The 23,122-nt window shown below is 38.7% G+C and overlaps 1 protein-coding gene across 2 annotated transcripts in view; it reads right to left on the bottom strand.

Moving 5' to 3' along the window:
• ube2j1 (ubiquitin-conjugating enzyme E2, J1) overlaps nucleotides 1-23,122 on the bottom strand; it is a 210,083-nt gene that overhangs the window by 176,203 nt on the left and 10,758 nt on the right. For both annotated transcript variants that reach the window (XR_009927307.1, XM_062437402.1), the window contains exons 2-5: nucleotides 11,774-11,847; nucleotides 9,649-9,780; nucleotides 9,060-9,144; nucleotides 113-218 (exon numbers count right to left, since the gene is read on the bottom strand). Coding sequence is in view for 1 of the 2 variants with exons in the window: in XM_062437402.1 (XP_062293386.1) it covers nucleotides 113-218; nucleotides 9,060-9,144; nucleotides 9,649-9,780; nucleotides 11,774-11,847 (397 nt within the window). In the remaining variant the exon portion in view is untranslated. The remainder of the gene's footprint in view (nucleotides 1-112; nucleotides 219-9,059; nucleotides 9,145-9,648; nucleotides 9,781-11,773; nucleotides 11,848-23,122) is intronic.

Raw genomic sequence — 23,122 nt, 5'->3', positions numbered from 1 at the left:
TCTCCACAATCACCTCATTATCACTCTCCATCCATAGCACTGCATACACACAACACATCAGATGGCGTGCAGGGAGTAAAAATTGGAAGGGTTTTCATCAACCAAATCTTACTTTTTGGCAAGGGCCCTCCTCTCCTCTGGTGTATAATCAAGAGATCCTATTGCTCCCTCTCCTTTTGTTGGCATGAATCCGATTATAGCTATTAGAGCGGTTCGGACTGAAAGAGAAACAGACAAGAGGAGAAATAAACAGAGGGGAAATGGAGAAAAAAAATTGAAAAACAGAGCACATTCAAACACTGCTGGGTAAAACAGAGAAGGTTAAGTTACACGACAGGCTGCGCATGTGGTCATGTTCAGTACCCATGTTACATAAGTGGAAATGATGCTTTGTTTTCTGAGCGTAAGCCTGGATTTACCCCAGCCTCTGTGAGGACATCCACCATGTGTCTGTACTCACATTCTCCAGCTGGCACGGGACACATTTTAAACAATATGGTCGGGGGTCAGGGGTTTTTGTGTGTGTTTCTATGTTATGACTGGCTATGTTTGGGTCTGTGCACCAGTCTAACCATATACTGAATAAAGCATCTGGAGGCACATTATAGCTGATTGTCTTTGAAAGATAAGCCTACTTCCAGGGTCTTTTAAATTGGATTTTACTGTAAAAGGTACCAAACAATGGACCTCATGCAAGAACACTCTTATGAAAAGATCCATTCGAAATGGCGAGTACGAGTGATTGAAAGAAAATTTACTGCGTTCACCAATTTTTTTTGCACACAATTTTCTCAGATTTACACAATTCATGAAGGCTTCAGAGCTGTTATATCATTTATGTAAAGGCAGTCTGACGGTCTCCATTTGTAAAAAAAAAAAAAAAAAAAAAAAAGGACAAATTGATCTGAAATCATATTGTCCTACTATGAATGAATTTAAAATTTAAATATGACACCATAATTAACTAGTATATATATGTTAATTAGAAAGACTTAAAAAAAGCAAATGTAATATTCTGTTAATCATTTTATCATCATCATCATGGCTGCTTGTTTACTTAGGTTTTTAGATGTAATAATCTTCATTGTCATATTTCAGCACTGCAGCTCCTACATGTGAGTAGTTTTTAGTAAACAGCTGGCTCAGGTTGTTTCTGCAGCTCTCGTCCAGTATCTTGTTGTCTTGCAGCTGACAGTGTTACATCACCTATAATATTCTCTTCTCTCTGACTATCTCTGACTGTCACTCAACTCCTCTCTTACTAGTCTTAGAACGCTTGGCTTTAGAAAAAATGTTATTTAAATTCACGTCAAAGCATTCCCTCTTAACTTCTGTCATAGTACAGCTGCTCTGACAGATTCTTCTAATTGTTTCAGCTCCTCTAATGCAACTAATGACAATGATACATGTGTTTGCTGATTTCTGACAGCTGTAACCTCAAATTCTACTTTTTACTCTTTTGGAACATTTTGGTGAATGAAACCTGTCCACATATGGAGTGAAACAGGGCATCTGATAGGGTCATTTTATGACATCAATTATGCTAATGATCTCTCAGATTCAAATAACAATAATATTTAGGATTTTATATATAGGATATATAAATGATTTTCATCGGTCCTTCTTTTAAAAGCTAGCGAACACATTTGTTGAGAGTTTATTGCATCTCTATAAACAAACTAAGAATACGAATATGTTCTAAATGAGGCCCATTAACAATATTACATGCACACTACTACACTGATTTTGAGTCTCATCCTGATCATTCTTTGGATAAGACGTTTATATGAAATATATGAAACCAGTTTATTCATCTCACTCTACCCATTATTCTAACATATCCAAATAAACACAGCATATCCATAAAAATAACAATAACCACAGTCATAAATTAAATACAAAGCCGTTTTTTTCTTGAAAGAGTTCAAAATGAAATAATGTATTTAAATAAATAAATGAGCACACACAGAAAGGTGCTTTAAATTGGACAAAACACATTAGTCCTCTGAAAAAAATGCCAAATGTTATCAAAAATGCTCCTTTGTTGTCAATTAATTACATTTTACTTGGTGAATCTTGTCTCTGATGCACAGGTGTTCACATTGTGTGGTACTTAGTAGGGCTGTGACTAAGGATTTTATCTGGTAACTATTCAACTCTCAATTGTTGGGTCTATTTACTGTTCACAAATAGTGAAGAAAAAAGCTATTCGTAATGTCTTAATCCCACTTTGATGCTTTCAGTTAGTTTATCTTGTCCATCAACAGTCAATAACTAAAATCATTCAACTGACTGTTACACAGTATGCCAGAGAAATCAGTAAATCCTCACACCAAATATTAAAGTGTGACAAAAAACTAAAATGAAATAGGTTGCCATTAATTTTCTGTTAATCCACTAATCAAATTCAATGAATTTGTTCAGCTGCAGTACATTGTGTAGATCAAAGTGTGTCTTTAGCTTTGGAATATGGAACAACCCTGGCTTCATCTGAGTCTTAAAGTGATGCTTTTTGTCACGGGAGATTTAAATGTCTGTTATGGCTTTATTCAGACATGACAGGACAAAAGGGCCACAATTCTCATGCTTTATTTGCCAGCTGGTGCGTGGAGATGATAATTCAGTCACAAATTTTAATGGTGATCTTAATATGGCAGAAGAAGATGTGTATATAATGGTTCTCTCTGCTTGAGTGTTTTGGAATAATTAGAAGGATTCAGTTGTCAAATTTGTCATTGACTTTAATGGAAGATGGGAGCAACAATAAAATATATTCCCTCCATTACCACTGTCAGACTTCTTGTTACAGTAACTGACCACTGGCTAATTTAGAGACTTAGACTACCTGAGGTTACTTGTGTTAAAATGCATCTGCTCACCTGATAGACAGCGATTAGAAACCTGGATCAGGTGCACACAAGACCATTGTAACCCATGTCTAGTACCCCAGGAGTACAGACAGCATATTTCTCAAAACTGGAATTAAGGCTTATCCAGGTTTCTGATATTTCTGATATTCACTTAACCAGGATACTGGTCCTTGTCCATGTAAACACACTCATCAACAGTAACAATTATAGTGTGTAACTTACAAAAATACTGGAACGACTTTATTAGATTCCATATGGGATCATGCAGGGACATGGCAGCATGAGAGAGTTACGTTATAGAGCATTTGACTCTAATCTTATTCTTTACAATAATGTATTTAATGGCCAGTTCTTAACCATCTTTCATGATAAAATAGTGACTGAAAATCCCCTGCTTTGTGAACCGAGGAATTATTAGATTGGCAACATTTCCCCCTTTTCAAACAGAGCTGCTCGGAGTGACAGTGGATATCGGAGCTTTACACACCTTGTCAAATTATACAGTTGCAGTACGGCCTGATATGAAAACCCATAATATAAATTGGACTTAAATCAAAGTAACCAGAAATATCAAAGTAAAAGTATGTGGAGTTGTGTTTAGTGTTCACTCTTCGATTAATACAAGAAGCAGGAGCACATTTGACTTTGAACAGCAGTTAGTCTGTTAAAGTAAATCCCTGCTAACTTCATTACTTTTGAGTCTTCTTAGATTCTGAAAAAGATAAATGAGTGTGTGCGTGTATGCCTCTCCACCTGTTTGGGAGGACTGAAGGGCTCCTTGAGATTGTATCTCACAATATAAAGCTAATTGCTGTTACTTTAAGACGGAGCTGAAAAACTGCTGGAGGAAAAATGTGCAAATATAATCATAAATGAGTATATATTTATAAATGAATTGAAATATATAGGAATATGGAAAATATGAAAACATATCAAAGAGAATGTTTAAATTACTTAGACACACTTGATTAAATATGTAGGCGTAGCATATGAAATTAAGCAGGAGCCAACAGTAGTGAGCGGAACCCTGGAATCACTACAGCTGGCCTGCCTGTGACGTCTGGAAGTGTAATTATCCTGCCAGGCCTCCTGCAGTCACTCCAAACAGACTGAAAGACAACTTGTACACAACACTTTAAGAGCCCAGCAGGGGAAGTGAAATCTCTAAGGCATGGCAGGCCATGTGACCTGCAGTACAGACTAAAAAGAGGTTTAAAGCAACCTTTGTTTTTTAATTTAATTTTGTTATTGATTTTTTTTTTTTGGTCATGAGAGGGAGCCAGTAGGGGAAAAAATGCTTTGAAGAAGATGCACCGTCTCCCACTGAGTTCCTTCTGATTAAAGTCCCATGCTGAGAAGTTACATGAAAGCACCACTCGGCAAAAGAATGGATCGCCAGAAGAGAACTAAAATGAGATCGTGGTAGTAATATATTAACAGTTTTGACTGTGGACGTGCAAAAACATGGCATTCTGCCTATGTGCAGACATACCATCAGGTAGCTAAATATTGATACACTTGCAATGACCCACAGTAAGTATATACAATTGCGCATAGGAAAATGTAGAAGCTCAAAATACCACAGTAAAAGTTATTGATGAATCACCAAGATTCATGTTAGTTTGGGGAGCATTTGGGTGTTTTTAGGCAATTTGATTATTTTCATATGTCCATGTTGTACAAAAGTGATAACCAGTCATGTGAAATGGAAGGCATAAAGTCTGCAGCTTCTTATCCAAACAAAAGACTTACAAAGCACCTTCAACTCTGTAGTTAAAGGTTTAAATTCTTAGTAGTGGCTGGGGCCGCTTAAAAAAAACCAAAACTCTGCTGCAGTGAAGCTTTTATTTTTAAACAGGCTTTAATTAAAATTTACTTTATTTAATTGGCTACTAATGCAACCCTGTGCTCTCTTGATAACTTAAGGACAATCTTTCCACAGCATTAAGTTTATACTCTGGGTTTCTCTTCTCAAACAGAATATTGTTTTCATTCACTAATTATTTCCATCTCATGGATCATTAATTGCTGCTAAGCCAATGTCAATAAAACTCCATATTTCCTGCAAATACAGTTGGGTTTCAAATTGGCTCAAAAGGCAAAACTCCTCAATTTCTAGGATTGCTAGATAATAAGAAAAATCTGCAGGAAGCATCAAATTACACCAGAGAAGAAGCAACGGGAATTGGATAAAAACAAATATTTGGACATGATTGCTGTGATTTGCTATATGAGCTATTCGAATATAGATGATTGCTGGGTTCTGTGCTGTCCTCAGATGGTTAGGAAGGCTGTTCCACAAGTGTAGAGCAGCAGAGAACGGGGCTCAATCGCCCCATGGTTGACAGCTTAGCACTGAAGGCCCAAAGGAGCAAGCTGCTGGCAGATCTGAGGGTGTGGGTGGAGGTTTGTGGTATGATCAGTTCCTGTAGGTAGGGAGGTGCATGTTTGTTGATGGATTAGTTTGTGAGTCGCAGGACTTTGTTATAAATCCTGAAGGAGACAAGGAGCCAGTGCTATGAAAACAGAATTGTCATCAGTATCTTGGCAGCGTGGCAGACATGGACAGGTTTCTCTGCATCTGACAGGGTTAGAGACTGGTGAAGTTTAGAGATGTTTTTGAGATGGTTAAAAGAGGTTTTGCATAAATGTCTTAAGTTGTCATCAAAAGTCAGCCGAGGGTCAAACCAAACATCCAGATTAGTGACAGAGGAGGAAAGGGGGATGTCCTGGCCATCAAAGGTGAGATGAGGTATGAGGATGACTGAATGACTGGTATGGATTGCCAACAAGGAGAGCTTCAGTTTTGCTGCTGTTCAACTGTAGGACATTTGTGCTCATCCAGGCCTTTATTTCCTTAAATAAGGTACTGAGGCGTGACATAGCTGCAGAAGGGCTTGGGGCAGTTTTGTTGTACAGTTGGTTATCAGCATACCAATAGAAAGACGTCCCATGTCTGCTGATGACACATCCAAGGGGGGAGCATGTAGAGGGTAGACTGGATGGTGCCAGAACTGAACTCACAACCCTGAGCAAAGCTGTTTCAGTGCTGTGTGCTGAACGAAAGCCTGACTGAAATTTTTTCAAATAGGTTGTTGTGTTAAAGGTGGTCCTGAAGCTCAGAAGCGACCGCTTTCTTCAATACCTAGGACAGGAAAAAAAAGGTTGGAGATAGGTCTGTAGCTGGCAAGAGCTTCTGGGTACAGGGCAGCTTTCTTGAGGAGGAGGCGGCCTCGAGGGCAGATGGAACACTACCAGTTTGAGTGATCAGGAGGCTGAGAATGGGGATTAATGATTTAAGCAGAGCTGTGGGAATGGGGTCAAGGACACAAGTAGGGATTCACCTTCATGAGGATTCTCATGTATCTCTGCCTGAAGCAAGGCTTGATGACAGGAGGAGTCAGAGAGGAAGAGCTGGACACCAGAGAGCAGATATTGTTGACCATGGCACTGAAATTGCGAATGAAGCTGTTACATCACTCTTCAATAGCCTCAATTGGGGAAGATGATTATGAATTCAGGAGATGATTTACAATTTAAAAAATGTTTTCTGTCCCAGGATTGTTATTAATTAGGTTGGAGTACAACTGGGACCAAGCATCTTTAAGGGGGTATAAGTGAATAAGTCCTTCAATGTTGGTGGAAGGCCATTTTATGGACAGCAAGCCCAGAGTGTCTGAAGCATCGACCCAGGATATATCCAGTTGTTTTTATTTTCCGCAGTTTATGAATGAACAAGGGAGCAGAGTCCCTTAGACTTAGTCCCTTAGAGTTCAAACATTTTTTACCTCACCTGTCTTGACAGGGACATGAGGATCAATGACACTGCTCAGACATGTATTGTAGAGTGCCAATGGTTCATCCACTGATGCAGAAGCTGGGTAGGTGACATGCTGGAGGTCCATAGTCATGACGGCTGGGTCAATGCTTTTCTATTTTCGAAAAAGCATTTGACGCTAAGCTTTAACAGGGGTTGACAGGAATGTGAAATCCATTGAGACCACCTTGAAGTCAGACAAACCCAGATCAGACAAGCGAATGAGGACCAGGTCAAGTGTGTGCCCTCTGTTGTGAACAGGGACATCAACATGCTGCTTCAGGCCGAGACACTTAATCAGAATCAGGAACTCAGGACATGAGAGGTTGACGACATGCATACTAATATCACCAACAATGACATGTTGATTGACATGGAGCAGAGTGAGGTGAGGAGGTTGTGTATCTCATTAAGGAAAGAAGAGTTTGGTTTGGGGGTTGGTGGTAGATGAGAAGCACCATCATGGAGTATACATTTTAAAGCATTAGAAGAAAGATCTGGCATTGGCAGGGGAGACAGTTTCAGTTCAGCCTGGTGTATGATTGCTAAACCACCACAATGACCTGAGCTGAAGGCTTTTTCCATGTAACAGTCAGGAGGGCAGGCCTCATTAAGCACATAGTACTCCCCTAGTTTATGCCAGGTTTCAGTTAGGCACATGAAATTAAGCCCCTTGTCCAAGATGTAGTCATGTATGAGGAGGGATTCATTGGTGAGAAATACTTTATACTATTAAATACTTCCATGTTGGCAGGAGACAGAGCTCAGGATTGAAGTCTCTGCAAACCCTGCAGTACAACGTGATACTCTCCATATTTTGTTTCTATCCTGGTATAAGGCAGTCTCACGATGTTTCCATCGATGACATCTGAGTTTGTTTTACTTTCGTATCATACACTGAAACCATGGCACAAGCATCTATGGATGTAAAGAGGTTTGTTTCTTCAAATACCAAACTCTTGGCAGTGGATTAAAAACCGCTTGTCGGGTGTAATTAGGAAGATGCATGAACTCTGTGTAGGTAATCATAATTAAAGCAGCTACATTGTTTGAGAAGAATGGCAGCATTGCTAACAGCCACAGTTACAGTCACACAATGGAGATCATTACAGCGAACATGGAGCAGTTGATGAAAAGCCTCAGTCAGTGGAGTCCATCAGTCACAGGACAGGCTGGAGAAAGAGACAGATGCTGTCCTCTGGAGAAAAGGGATCCCAGTAGAAAAGGTAGGAAGCACTTTATGTTGAATAATCTAAAATACATAATACGTAATACATAAACCCAGTGGAGAAAATAGTATTTTACTTTAGTTAATCTAAAGTCCACCACTTTGGGAGAACGTATTCCAACTTAGGGAGTGATCAAAACACTCAGACCGTAGAAAATATGACCAAAATGACCAAAACCTTATGTCCTCATGATATAAGTCATTTCATAACCCAATTACAATCGATATCATGATGGACTTTTTCTGTAAATTCAATGAATAGATATTTTGCAGCTCAAAAATAAATAAAAAAAATTAATTGCGATTTAGGTTTTTTTTTTTTTTTTTAAACCTATGACCTTTGTCTGACCACATCATGGCTGTGAGGTTCAACAAGTTCACATAAACATGTAACAAAAGATAAGCAAAATCTCCCTTGATGTTAGTGTTTATATTTCAACTTCATCATATTTTCTTGGTAGCATATAAAAAACAGGGAAAAAATGATTACGTCTAAATTTCAGTCTGTTTAAGCCATCTCTGAGCAGTGTAACTGATTAAATGTACCACCCTTCATTCATTCCCTTCTGTATCAAAAGTTGAAATCCACAAACAATCTACTAGTGTCTAATTAACAACAGAAGCTTGAGTAAAAATGTGTAGATTGACCCATCCTGTCAGATATGTGTCACAGATGTATGACTTGACTTGAATTGTAATGTACCCCTGCCCAGTTGAGAACTAAGTACAATAAAAACGTTGCAAGTAAAAAGCCAAGAAGATTAATTACTCAGTGTAAAAGATGGATAGGGTCCAAATGATTAAAATTACAGCTGTAAAGAAAACTTGAGCAAAATGCAGGAAGGCCACATTAATCACACAAGCAGTGAAGTTCCCCATTAATCTGGAGTAGCCTCTCTCCCACTGCAACACAAGCACCAAAACTCATTTTTTACAGTCTGTAAAGCCCCTTAAGGCAATTTTAGACTGTTGTATAAATACAAATGACTTTTCTTAACAAGATACCACATTTTCCAGCTCAATCATTCTTTTCCCAGACTACATTTAGATGCTGACCTGCAGTTGGAGAAGCAGCTAACTGGAGGAGGTCAGGGCATGAACTACATGTAGAGAACTGGAGCGTTGTCTTATAGAGAATACTTACTGCTCCATGAGGGCTGCCAGGTCTCTGGATGGTGGCCAGAGATGCTCAGACAAATCTTCTTCCCAACTTCGAATCTTCCATTTGGCTAGAGGGAGAAAGCAATAATAAGAACACGGAGCTAAGGATGTGGGTGGAGACACATAAATAAAACATACGTGCTCAAAATATTTCGACAAGCAGGGTGATGTGGAAGTTCGAAACGGTGAGGGATGAATGCAAACTGAAATAGAAAACAAGAAAAAGTCGATGGACACGATGAAAAAGTGTCTGTCACAACAATTCGGAGTAACCTGGCTTTTCTAACACTGTCATTAGTGCAGGTATCATACAGCTGCCTGAATATAATAAGACAATCTCATATTCTCATTAAACCAGTGCAATACCCTTTGACAGTGTGATGACAGCCCTGGCTTTGTTCTGACAACTGCCACTATGTGTGATGCAACCAGGAATGGCTGAGGGTTAAATGACAGGGCTGTCCATTTTCCACTCTTTGATCATCTGATTTGACGTCTCCCTGCTCCGCTTCAGCGGTTGAATAATCGGATGCGATTGGGAAGCGGCCTTCGTTTGTGCGAGTGCTTCTTACTGTGAGGAGGATGATGCTGGGGGGCTTCATGGGGTATTCTGGGGGGAGCACGATCCTGCCGTGGTAAACCCCGCCGTCGAAATCTGAATCCGGGGGCCCGCGTACGGAGAAGTGCCATTCAAAGAGGTTATCCTGCAGGAGGGAAGGAAATGTTGTATTAAGCACAAACTACGTATATGTTCATCAAGAGAGACCCAACGCTGTGACTTCTCATGTATGTCTCACATGGGAGTTGTGCTCTGTGGAGTGTTATCTCCACAGCTGTTTGTTGTGCTAATGCTGTGCAGCTATTTTGATTGCACAGTATCTAATTATTAAAGATACCCACCCAAAATATGGTTCTTTTACCCTGAAATTTGATGACTTTTCCTAAAGTGGTCCAAAATGGACAAAAATGAAAATATTTTAAAATGTTATACTTTTGTATAGGTGTTACAAATTTTTGTCCAATGAGGCTGTTCTGGGTCAAGTTTGAACCATATCTATTGACATGTCTTTTAGTTAAATGAATAGTTAATAGTTTTAATAAGATAGTAGTTATGAGGATTTCTTTTTATGATGTAGCAGTGAAGACTGATGGCTCTAATGGTTATACAATAAACCCCACACTTCCATAAAGTTCTTGTCATTTTTACTTTCAATAAAATACATTTACATCATTATTGCTATGTTATATTTTCATGTAAAATAGGACATGATATTGTGTGATAGTAGCGGTTTTTTCTCCAAAAACCTAAAAAATACACTCTCTCTGCTCTCTGAAACATTAATCAAGGTTTAATCACACATTTATTGATCAGTCAGATCGACTATTGATGCTTATTGCTTTCTAAACACATCTGTGGGTCAACATTTGGTATAGACACTTTTTATGAGGGGATTCTCAGACCGGGTCAAAATTCCCCCAGAACATATTGCCAGGTTGTAGAATATGAACAGTATGTGAGGGTTAACAGATGCAAAATACTATTGTTATAAAACATCACTGTATATCTTTAACAATGAGTATTTGTAACTTATCTATAACTAAGAAAAATGATGGCTTATCACATCTAATCTTATTTTAACACTTCTATCAGTTATGATAGACAATGTACCAGCTGACATTTTTTGATAAGGTCACTGAATATGACAATATTGCAGGACACACGAGCAGTCAATTAGGTGATCAAACAGGTTATAGTCAACCATGTTGCCAACTTATATAAGCCATTGCTTCCAAAGTTTTGCAGACAAATGAACGAATTCTAACTGTGTGTTGAGATAGAATGTGAGGCCTCGAAAACATGACTATTTGTATGGACTTGCTCACAGCCAATGAACGCAAGCCTTCTTCGATTTAATGCAACGTGTGATTGGCCCACTGCCACAGCCGCTACAACCTGTCTGTGGTGGTGAAGTTGCAATTTAATGATTCTATTCACTTGATGGGTATTGAATGAAGTAGTCAGTTGGTATCGGTATCACTTTAAGGGTATTTGCATTGGTCCTGGTATTGTATTGTATAGTATTTTTATTTATTTTTTACAATACTCAGCCCTACTGCTAGGGTGAATTTGCATAGTTGTGTTGACTTTGTATGTAATCGTGCTGCATCTAAAATTCACCTCACCTTCTGTCTGAACACACAGTAAGTGAACTGTATGTGGGTCACTTTTGGCCTTGCTTGAAAAGTGCTACATAATAACATACAATTATTATTAGTGTTTTATTCTTATAATTTGGGGGTGAAATTGAAGGTGAGCAGCAATAATCCCTCAGTGTGGGGGTTAATTTACTGTTCATGTTCGTAAGTTTGACTAACCCGATGGAGGTTTGTTTCTTGCTCTGATTTATTTGTAGTAATGTTGATGTGTTCCTATATCTCATTCACTATAATTACCATTAGACATAATGGCAAAAATAACTTAATAAGGTCCAAAATCTATGAAACAAGGACTCAGAATTTCCTATTGGTTCAACTTTTTGATAATAAGTGTATGATTAGCAAAGATGATCTAACTGTACATCATCTAAATGTTTAATATCACTTCTTTACTATCAGGACAGGAAGTGTTGTTCAAGTGGTGTCTCTCTACTATCTGATGGAATGTGAACATACTGTTGTGTCCTGTGGTGAACTTACTTCCAGTGGCTGGGCATGGTAGTGCTCTGTGGGGTCCCTCAGCTCAGCAGCTTCTTTCATCAGCCTCTTCACAGCTGGTGATACAGAGGAGACAAAGACAACACACAGAGGTAAGTGCACACAGTGTGAGACAGTTGACCACATCCCCGTGATGGTTACAGCTTACACACCCCCGCAGTCCATCACCTTGACTCGGTTTGAACTCCTACAACTCCACCCTAAATGTCTGGGTAAATTTCCAAATGCAGCAGTTTCAGAAGCCAGAATTCCTGATTTACACATGCAGAGAGCTGTGTAACAGGATGTTAACGCAGCAGGACAGACGAGCAGAGCGTGCACAGAGGACAGACTGTGCGCAAAATGTCTCTGACTGTCACACTCATTCAAACAGAGGAGTGAAACTGCTGCAATAACAATGCTTTATCAAATGTGCCATCCCAAAATTAACAGCTAGACACAAAAAGAGATCAGGACAATATTAGCTTGGTATAAGTGTATAAGTCGACCAGTAAGTTGATTCTCAAGCTGCTCAATTATGGCAAAAATCATAATTACAAATATTTTGGTCACTATTGAGATCACGATGACTAACAACAATTACTCACTGACTTAAGAAAACATCATCCATTTATTGAACAGGAAAAAAAAACTATGTGTAAAGGGGTGGCAGTGGCTCAGGAGGTAGAGCGGTCATCCACCAATTGGAAGATTGGTGGTTTAATTCCCGGCTCCTCCAGTCCACATGTTGATGTGTCCTTGAGCAAGATACTGAACCCCAAATTGCTCTTGGTGTGTGAATGTTAGATTCCTCCTAATGAGCAGGTTGGTACTCTGTGTGGTAGCTTCTGCCATCAGCGTATGAATGTGTGCGAATGGGTGAATGTGACATGTTGTGTAAAAGCTCTTTGAATGGTTAAAAAGACTATAAAAATGTTACATAAGTACAGTCAATTTACCATTTAGTTGAGTAACCAGGTAACAGTGGGTTTTCCCCTGAGAGCTGATGCCTTAACTGTCATGTAATCAGAGTGTGGGATTAGATTAACCAGGTTTCCACAGGTCAATTTTACTCTCTAAAAAGACACAGATTTCTCTGTCATACACATAACCAGGTTTCTAATCAGCTTTTTACAAGCAAGCATGAGCACAATAACAGACTGAAGACAGAGAAAACTTGGCATCGAGTGGGTGGATGAAAGTAGAGATCATTACACAGAGCGAAGCATCTTCGTATCTAAAATAACACAATGCAAAGTCTGACTGGAACTAAAACAAAGTGTAGACGTCTCATAAAGTCAGTTTCCACTGTTGAATATTTGACTGTTTGTTAAATTTCAGACACATTCACGCTGTGATGAATAGTTTCTTTCCTGTCTCCTGACACACCATGTGCCGGATTTACAACAAAAGACAAAACCAGAGCGTCATTGTGAAACAGAATGGGGCGCGATAATCGTTTTATCTCCATTATCTTGTTTACATAATCGTTTGGAAGCTAAAAGGGCACCAGCAAGTTGATTTTTCAACTATAAAATAAAAAATGCAATACTTTCAAAAAGCAATATCATATACTATGTTTTGTTTTTGCTGTAAGTTTATTGAAAAAATATGACCATCCAAACACCCCTTCCAGATTTTCTGATGTAAGTGATGGGGGACAAAACCCAAAGTGCTTGTTTTATGTCGAAATGTATTCAAAAGTTTAGCTGAAGACGTCCAAATGAGCCAAATCAAGTAGACTCTGAGGTTTTAGGGATAGAATTCCCTCGTTTAGCTGAGGTGGAAGGATCGAACAAAAATAGGGACATTTAGCAATATAAATGTTGTATTATTAATTGCAGTGCCACCAGGGCAAAGAGGTTAAAAAACAACATGAATACCCAGCGAAACACCTCTCACATCCTGTAGAACATGAGTTAACAGGGATTAAACTGAACATCCTGCAGTTCAATGATTGAGCAAATATCACATGAGCATTGTCTCTTGTTTAAGCTTTTTTAAGCTCTCTTTTGGGAAATGTGTCTAAATAGAGTGATAAGTAGGCTTACGTGGAATATGCACACGCAGATTTTCCACGAATTCCGCAGATTTTCCACCAATAAAGATGCTGTTTGTAAAACTCAAAATATTAAGACCCAAGTAAATGAATGACTTTTACTCACTTTTAATCCTGTGTCTCTGTGTTATTTGCTTATTTATCTCTAATGTATGCCAAATAGGTCATAAAATCAGTATTCCACACCTTTTCTCTTCCTATAAATAGTTTCAAATGTTTGCTCATAATGTGCCACTACTTGTGGGTCATAGTAGCTAACAGCACTATGGAGAGAGATTAGAAGAGATATGTGTGTTAGTGATGAGGACCATTAACATAAAAGTCCCATGTCTAAATGACAAAAAGCCCTCACTGTAACAGACTGATGACTGTGTGTGTGCAAAGGGCTTTAGCTGCTTATTAAGTCTAGCTTTTTGTTTTCGTGCTCTCTTTTTATTTTTCATTACTAGCCAGGTTTACATGGAGACTTTTTTAAATTCTGGTTGAAATCATTCTGATTAAAGATTTCAGGACAACTGTTTACATGTGACGTAATGTATTCCGACGTGGTGTTTACATGCGCCACCACATTTAATCAGAATAGACGTGAAAACGGAGCATGGGCAGAAAGAACGCAGTGAGACAACTTTCCGTTTCACCGTTTACATGATAACATTTTACCTTTGATTGGTTTGGGAAAAGGAATATTCTACCCCTCTGAAACCCATTGAACTTCCATTCGGTTTGGGCCTGTTTATTCCGATTGAGGTGTTTACATGGAGCATTTTCATTCGGTTTGTGCTTCTAAACCGACTCTAATCGGAATATTAGGCTCCATGTCAACCTCAATCAATCATCAATCAATCTTTATTTATATAGCGCCAAATCACAACAAAGTCATCTCAAGGCACTTTACACATAGAGCAGGTTTAAACCGTACTCTTCAGGTTTTAATTTTAAAGAGACCCAACATTCCCACATGAGCAAGCACTTGGCGACAGTGGCAAGAAAACGTTTGGGCACCTCTGACAATTTCCATTATTTTCATTTATAAATCATTTGGTGTTTGGATCAGCAATTTTATTTTGATCTATCAAATAACTGATTGACACAGTAAAATGTCAGTAGTGAAATGAGGTTTATTGGATTAAAAATGTGCAATATGCATCAAAACAAAATTGGGTGCATAAATTTGGGCAACCCAACAGAAAAAATCACATCAATATTTAGTAGCGCCTCCTTTTGCAAAAACAACAGTCTCTAGACGCTTCCTATAGCCTCAAATGAGTGTCTGGATTCTGGATGAAGGTATTTTGGACCATTCCTCCTTACAAAACATCTCCAGTTCAGTTAGGTTTGATGGTTGCCGAGCATGGACAGCCCGCTTCAAATCATCCCACAGATTTTCAATGATATTCAGGTCTGGGGACTTGGATGGCCATTCCGGAACATTGTACTTGCATGAATGCCTGAGTAGATTTTGAGCAGTGTTTTTGGGTCGTTGTCTTGTTGAAATATCCAGCCCCGGCGTAACTTCAACTTTGTGACTGATTCTTGAACATCACTCTCTCGTAAAGCTTCTCCTTGTGCAAAGTGCGCTGAATTGTTGAACGATGCACAGTGACACCATCTGCAGCAAGATGATGTTGTAGGTCTTTGGAAGTGGTCTGTGGGTCGTCTTTGACCGTTCTCAACATCCTTTGCCTTTGCCTCTCCGATATTTTTCTTGGCCTGCCACTTCTGGCCTTAACAAGAATTGTGCCTGTGGTCTTCCATTTCCTCACTATGTTCCTCACCGTGGAAACTGACGGCTGAAATCTCTGAGATAGCTTTTTGTAGCCTTCCCCTAAACCATAATGTTGAACAATCTTTGTTTTCAGGTCATTTGAGAGTTGTTTTGAGGCCCCCATGTTCCCATTCTTCAGAGGAGAGTCAAAGAGAAGACCAACTTGCAATTGGCCACCTTAAATACCTTTTCTCATGATTGGATGAATTGTCTATGAAGTTCAAGGCTTAATGAGCTCACCAAACCAATTTTGTGTTCCAATTAATCAGTGCTAAGTAGTTAAAGGTAACATTTTTGCACAGCCTATTTTTCACGTCTGATTTAATTTCATACAACTTAATAATGCTACACTAAAAATCTTTGTGTGGAAAATACCCCAGTACTCATCTTTTTTTAGAAAATGAATGGCATGCCACTGTGATAATTTTCTGTGACGACAGAGTCCATTATTATGCAGCCTCAGAGGGGGGCCTAAACTTTTTCATACCACTGTATAAATAAAGCTGCCTTGCCTTGCCTAAAGATGGGCAGATGTATCTTGTATCTCATTCTCATTCAGCCGCTACCCCTGATGACCCATTTTTCAGATGCAACCAGCTTCTGGAACGAGGCGGCGGACAAACATCTGCTTGCATTAACCCTTGTGTCATGACCCCGGCCCTTAAACGCAATGCTGCATTAATCTGAACATAAACAACCTCATCACTCTAGGAATGATGGTTACACAAGTCTAGCTGATGATGATGACGATGATGACAACGATGATGACCACTGGGTGCATTTACTCACTCTGTTCTGGCAGCAAAGGACAAGAGGACGTTCCTTGATGTGATGCTGACTACCACTCTGAGTAGAGTCCTCACATTAAGAGTCCACTGCCTGAGGTTGAGCATCCCAGCATGCTTTAACACAATGTCATGAGTCACAACAGGTGCTCATGTCACAGTCTCAGCCTCACGTTAACAAAGTGCTCATTGCCGGTTCAAAGGAGCTTTTGAGCTATCAAGACAGCGAGGTCAATTTGCTTGCTTCTACTCTCTTACAGGCTGCTACCAGAGCTGCAGCTATCAGCTACCAGGAAACAGGATGGGGCTGAAAATTGGAAAGTAATTGTGAAAAGGAAAGCGGAACTAAGAGGTATTCATGGAGGCAAAATTGGTTTGGAATCCAATCGAGTGCGGACTGCCGGGGTGTTGAGCTGGAAATGGAGACTGTGAAATGAACACGGGGGAGGTGGAGGAGGAGGAAGGGAGGGAGACGACGAGGGGGGGCGGGGGGAATGGGCGGGAGGGCAAATGACAGGGATGAAGGCGAAGGCGAGGCGAGCTGAGAGGATGTGGGGAAGCAGTGGAGCAGAGATGGGCCTGACACCACGCAGCTTTCAGGGGGCACGTGTTCCGTCTGATGCTGCCCGAGGACACGCGCTCCTCGGTGGAGATGTGAACCAAGCACAGTAATCCCACATTGGACACACAAGGAGAAATGGAGGAAGAGTGTGTGTGTGTCCTCCTCCTCTTGTTGACACAGAGTGCACGGGGGTCACGGAGGGCTTGCAGCCCTACTCAAGCTTAAAAATATTAGAACAATGAGGCAGATGGGAACTTGATCCTGTATATCCTGTATAAAAACAAATTCAACCTTCATGCATCAATATATGACGTCTTGGCATACGCTGCATGTTTTGGCACTTTCAGGCGACTGTATCCCATGGTGATAAAACATAGATGTGTTTCCAAGTTTTATAATGAGGAAAGGAGCCTGGACTTCTTCCTCCTGTCGTAAATCTAAAAGTGTATCTACATGTGCCAACTGACAAACACATCTATTTCCCTTAAAGACGATTCCAAAATAGAGGAGCTCTGAGCTGCGCCGCTCTTCCATCACAGTGATGAAATAACCTGCTGGGAAATGATGGTTTTGTATGGGCTTGTAATGTTGAGGGTTCAGTTTCAGCTACTAGTGTCCCCTCTGCTGTGGCTGTGTATGAATACATAACTCCACCTTCATTAATGACAGTTTAAAGCGGTTTTCTGATCATTTGTTAATCTCCAGCTGAAATATGACGGAGCTATCTGTCCATGTGGTGCTTGCACATGAGAGCCAACATGTTAAATAACAGACAGGAGGCTCAACTGTGCAGTGATCTGTGAACAGCTGCTGTGAGCTCCATCAGTCACCTGCAGCAACACTACAGTTCAACATGCATGAATGCTGAGTCAGCTGGAGGTAGGGCAGCTGGTACTTGTAGAACCTAAAAACCTGTAACATGTCCATAAAAAAACTACAGTAAGTATCAATTTTCTGTGTGGAGGATGACTATAAGTGCTTTCTGAATAGCTTTTTATCCAATCCAAATTGAGTATGTAGAGCCCAACCGATATATCAGTCAGCCGATATTATTGGCCGATACTGGCCTATCACAGATATATCGGTATTGGCGTATATATTGTCCGATATGTATTTAAAGAGCATTTAATGTATATTTGATCCTTTTTCTATTCAAGTTAAATATATGTAAATTTTTTTGTTATATGTTTTTTTTTTTATTTGGTTAGTTTAGTTATAACTCCCAGTGTAGTTTACTGTTTCAGTTCATTTAATACAATAAAGTTTATTGTCAAACTGTAAAATGTCATGCCTTCATTACATATCTTTGTCACAAGTGTTTGATAACTACATTTAAGGGATCAATGACAAAAATGTATGTTTATATATATTTTCTTTATATATAAAATTATCGGCTGACAATGGAATTGAATTGGAATTTTTTACAACTTAATATAGGTATTGGCATCGGCCCCAAAAATCCAGTATCGGTCGAGCCCTAGTATTGAGTAAAACTGTAATCCTTTAAAATTCCGTATTGAAGCCTCATGTTTCACTTTCACTAAAAGTATAAATACCTACAAAATCCTCAGATTCAGTTCTTATCTATAGTTGTTGTTGTTGTTGTTGTTGGCCAAGATGTCAGACTCACTTCAGTTTTGTAGCTCTAGCTCAAAATAAGATTATTATTATATAAGATAACAGAGGATTTACATTTTGATAAAAATTCATCTGACAAACAACACGTATCAGATATTTTGCAGGCCTTATTTTTCACTGGCTACTTGCTCGAAATACTGATATGATATGTATACTCTAAGTTTATCTGGATTCTCCTGAAAATGATTGGAGTCACCACTCTATTGGTGTTGTCGAACTACAGAAACAAACTATATCCACCAGCAGAGGTAGAGAATTGTTAGTGATGATTTGTTTGCTAAAAATAAATCAATAATTGGCAGAGTACAGACAGCAGCTTGCAGACAGCATGTTAACAAGAAGGCAGTAAAAAGTCTGATTATAGCTGCTATGGAAGTGAAATGATATAATATGCTGGGGATGTTTGCCCATTTTAACCAACAAAATAAACAGTCAGCACCAGCTCTTCTTCTGCTAATAAAAAAACAGCACAGGGATAATAAGCCAATAAGAAAGTGGTTAACATCTGAGCTTACCAACCAGTAACTAGATCAAAAATAAGACCATACCAATTCTAAGCAAACTTTCTTATAGGTCTAGTTTGATGTTACTGTCATTTATTGACCTTTAGTGGAATCACATTCACACTGTGTTATCATTTTACAAAATAAACTTATTTAAATGACTGCTTCCAAACTAGTGCTGGACATACTGGGTAATGGGTAAACTGACTCATCCTGATAATTGCTGTAATTGTTCAATAGGCAGCAATATACATAATATCTGTGAAGAGCACTAGATTTTGGCGAAAGCTGTGTAGAGAGTATATTAAGAGGGGAGCCCTATTAATCATGTTACCATCTTACTATCAGTTATAACTTATTAAAACAGAAATATATAACCCACCAATTATTGGTACAGCTCCATAGCCAGCCATGTATCTCCATTATTCACATTCTAGAGATTCACATAAAGATTTAAGAAAACGATGCCTTTCATATGATGACAGTTATCGGATCCACAGTGAGCCGTTTCATGGACCGCTGCTGGAAAATAGATGATTCCATACTGTAACACCTCACAGTTCCATGTTATAATCGCATGTTTCTTATCATGTGGAGCTGAACGTTTGATCGAGCATCCTCGCTCCTTTCTTCCACTTGATTCTGGACAGTAATATAGCCTCTAAGATGGTAAAGTTAATATCCACTGTAAATCCATGTGTAGTAGTTACACAGCAGGGATTCCTCTCATCTGCAGAAACTTGTAGATTATCAGAGTCTAGCAGCAACAGGTCTGATTTGTTCAAAAGAGCAGTGACTGACTACAGTTTCTATGGTAACTGTAAGTGTATTGGCGCTTTTCCACTATACAGTTCTAGCACTACTCGACTCGACTCGACTCGACTCGGTACGGTTCCAGGACCTTTTCCATTACAAAAAAATATACCTACTCAACGTGGGCGGGGTCGTCACGGCTCCGCGAAACTGTCGTGACTTCGTTTTATACGCGACACAAAACACATAAACAATGGAGGATATTGACGCAGTGGTGTACTTGCTGCTGTATGTGGCTTTTTGTCACACACAAAGCAAGAAAAAAGCAGGTATAATCACCTAGATTCATATGAATGGATATGATGTGACCAAACAGGAAGAGGCTTATATTTTGTATTGTTTCCTGCTGGAACACTTTAATAAGAACTACTGCCTGACCGATACTGGATTTTTGGACCGATCCCGATACCGATATCCCAATATTAGGGAATTTAAAAATTCTGACATAGATATACTGGCCGATAATCCTACAGAATATATAGATAAAATACACATTTTTTCCATGTGATATCAAACACGACATCAGTGCACTGAAACACTAAACTTAAATTCCTATAAATAATAAAACAATAAAAATGTACGTATATATTAAACTTGAATTAAGAAAAAGAAAAAGAAAAAAAATCAAATATATATAAAACGCTACCTACAAAACTTAAAAAAAAAAAAAATTGGTGCGTATCGGACAACATATATGCCGATACTGATATATTTGTGATAGGCCAATATCGGCTAACCGATATATCGGTCTGGCTCTAATAAAAACAGAGAGTTGTGACACATTACTTTTAATTAAAGGCCAGAAATATGATTATTCTTATTATGGAATTAACATAATATCCAAACTCATAGATTTGAGTTGATAGAATATGATCCAGTCTAACAGTCAGACTATGAACATAACAATAAATCATAAACTCTGACAAAAACAGTAGAGCTCACAGTCTATTTTTATTAAATTGTCTCCCATGCTGAAGAGAAGATAAAAGCAGCGGATATTCTCTGATAGTAGGAGAAGAAGGCTGCATATCACCAGCTATGCTGTATGTAGACAGAACCCCAGACACTGCAAGTCAGACAGGAACCTTTTAATGTTGGGCACAAACAGCATCATCCTTAACTCTTGTTAAAACCAAAAAAAAGTACAAGCAGCCAGTGGCTGGTAGTGCAGGGATCAAAACTAAAAGTGTCCTCATAATGTTCCTGCAGACCAAACGATTGTTATGCAAGAGAGAAAGAAGAGGAAAGAAATAATAGGCAAGGAGAGAGAAAGAGCAAAGGAGAACATTTTTGACAGCAATTAGAATGAAAAGAGAGAGAGAGAGAAAAAGAGAGGGGAGGGGGGAGAAGGAGGAGGAAGGTGGTGAATCAGCAGGGAGAATGTGACGTGAGGTACCTCTTGAACAGAGGCTGTTGTGACTGGAGTGAGAAAAAAAGAAACGTCATTCTACCATTGTGGAGCCGGGAGGGAAAGTTAAATGTTGATTGATATGCCAGTCTTTGTGTGTTTTTGTGTGTGTGTGTGTGTGTGTGTGTGTGTGTGTGTGTGTGTGTGTGTGTGTGTGTGTGTGTGTGTGTGTTGCGCCTGTGCTGTCAAGTCAAAAAAGCAAGATGGAGGAGGAGGAAAGACTGGAGGACATGTGTTGCATCGCTGAGTGTGTGAGAGGCAAAGTGAAAGCTGGTGTTTTTCTATTATTACTTTTCCCTCATTTCATAATTCCAAAGCTTAGTTATGACCTTAAAATTCTCTACTACATTAAAAGATTTGAGTCTTTACTCGATGTTCTGTGCTGACTATCACAGAACAACGAATACCTCAATTAAATGAAGAGCTTTGGCTGTACAAGCACACTTAATATATAATTATGTGTGTGCTGGGAGTCTGGGTCATATCAGCACCACTTTGCATATTCCTGCAGAACTCTGCATAACACTTTTTTAATTCAGAAAATTCATTCTTCCTATTTAAGCCTGAATGATATTAGTGAAATATGTTATTGAGGTTTTTCTGACAAATATTGCAATTCATATTCTATCTATATTAAATTAAACATGTCCACATTTCTACATAATTGGAAATTCATGTTTAATCATGACGTTTACATATGGCATATTATGTATTGATAATGGCTAGTTTGCCTATTGTGGGAATAATTCAAAATGCTGGCCATTGTGTTATAACGGAATAAGACAGAATGGAGCTAAATGGATTTAAATAGAGAAGAAAGCTCGCATATTAAAAGAGTGTGACACATCGTCTAGTGACTAAACCGATGAGACAAGATGCGTCACGGTCTGTCAGACTGAGTGAAGCAGGTGACAATGATTGATCAAATCACATCATGTTTGACTTTGGGGTAATTAATCAGAGCCGCCTGTAACATTATCAGTTTTTACAATAGGAAGAAAAACACAAACAACTCTATTATTTATAATCAGGTAGAGTAAGAGAGATATTTTACTTAATAGAGTTGACATCAGGTTGATATTAGTTTAGTTTTAATGATGAGCATGAGCATGATGGTAGAGAAATGTGTCTGTATGATGTCGTCTTCGGTGTTTGACAAATATTAGCAAAATAATTGATGACAGAACACATTAAGAACTCTATTGATTACACAGACAGCTGATGTCCTACTTCAGAAGAAACATGTTGGCAGCAACTTGATGAGTGTGCAGTAGAGTATTATAAAGTCCAGTGAAAGCACTTCATTTTTTATATATGCCACACAGATGTTTATGTGCTTTGCTTTTTATAGAAGAACCATCACTAAGCTGCACTGCAAACGTGTGAGATACAGGCCTGTGTCATACAAGCAAAATATAGACTTATCCTCAACCTTACATTGAGAGTGACAATAAAGATTAATATAAAGCTGAATCTGTTGATTCTGTAGATTTAAATGATTTGAGTCTAGTTATTAACATGTTGAGTTATTTTTAGCATACATTTATTTTATGAATAATCGTATTTAAAACTAATCCAAAGGCTAGATAAAACATGGGATTAAAAACATGTTTCCCCTTTAAATAAACGTTTATTTTTATTGAATAAGATTACATTTATGTTTCCAGGAAAACAATACATCATTGTGGTGTGTCTTGATGAGCCTTATAGTGAAGGTGTCAATACATAAGGATCTAATGGTTCTTGGTTACAAAAGTTCTTATCAGTCAGTAATAGGTGTGGTTTTAAATGTTAACAGCTATTTACAGACTGTGTGGCT

Source organism: Scomber scombrus, chromosome 17 (genome assembly GCF_963691925.1).
Source record: "Scomber scombrus chromosome 17, fScoSco1.1, whole genome shotgun sequence".
In the NCBI taxonomy this organism is placed as follows: Eukaryota; Metazoa; Chordata; class Actinopteri; order Scombriformes; family Scombridae; genus Scomber; species Scomber scombrus.
Note: the sequence above shows the minus strand (reverse complement) of the source record. Positions and strands in the feature narration are given on the sequence as shown.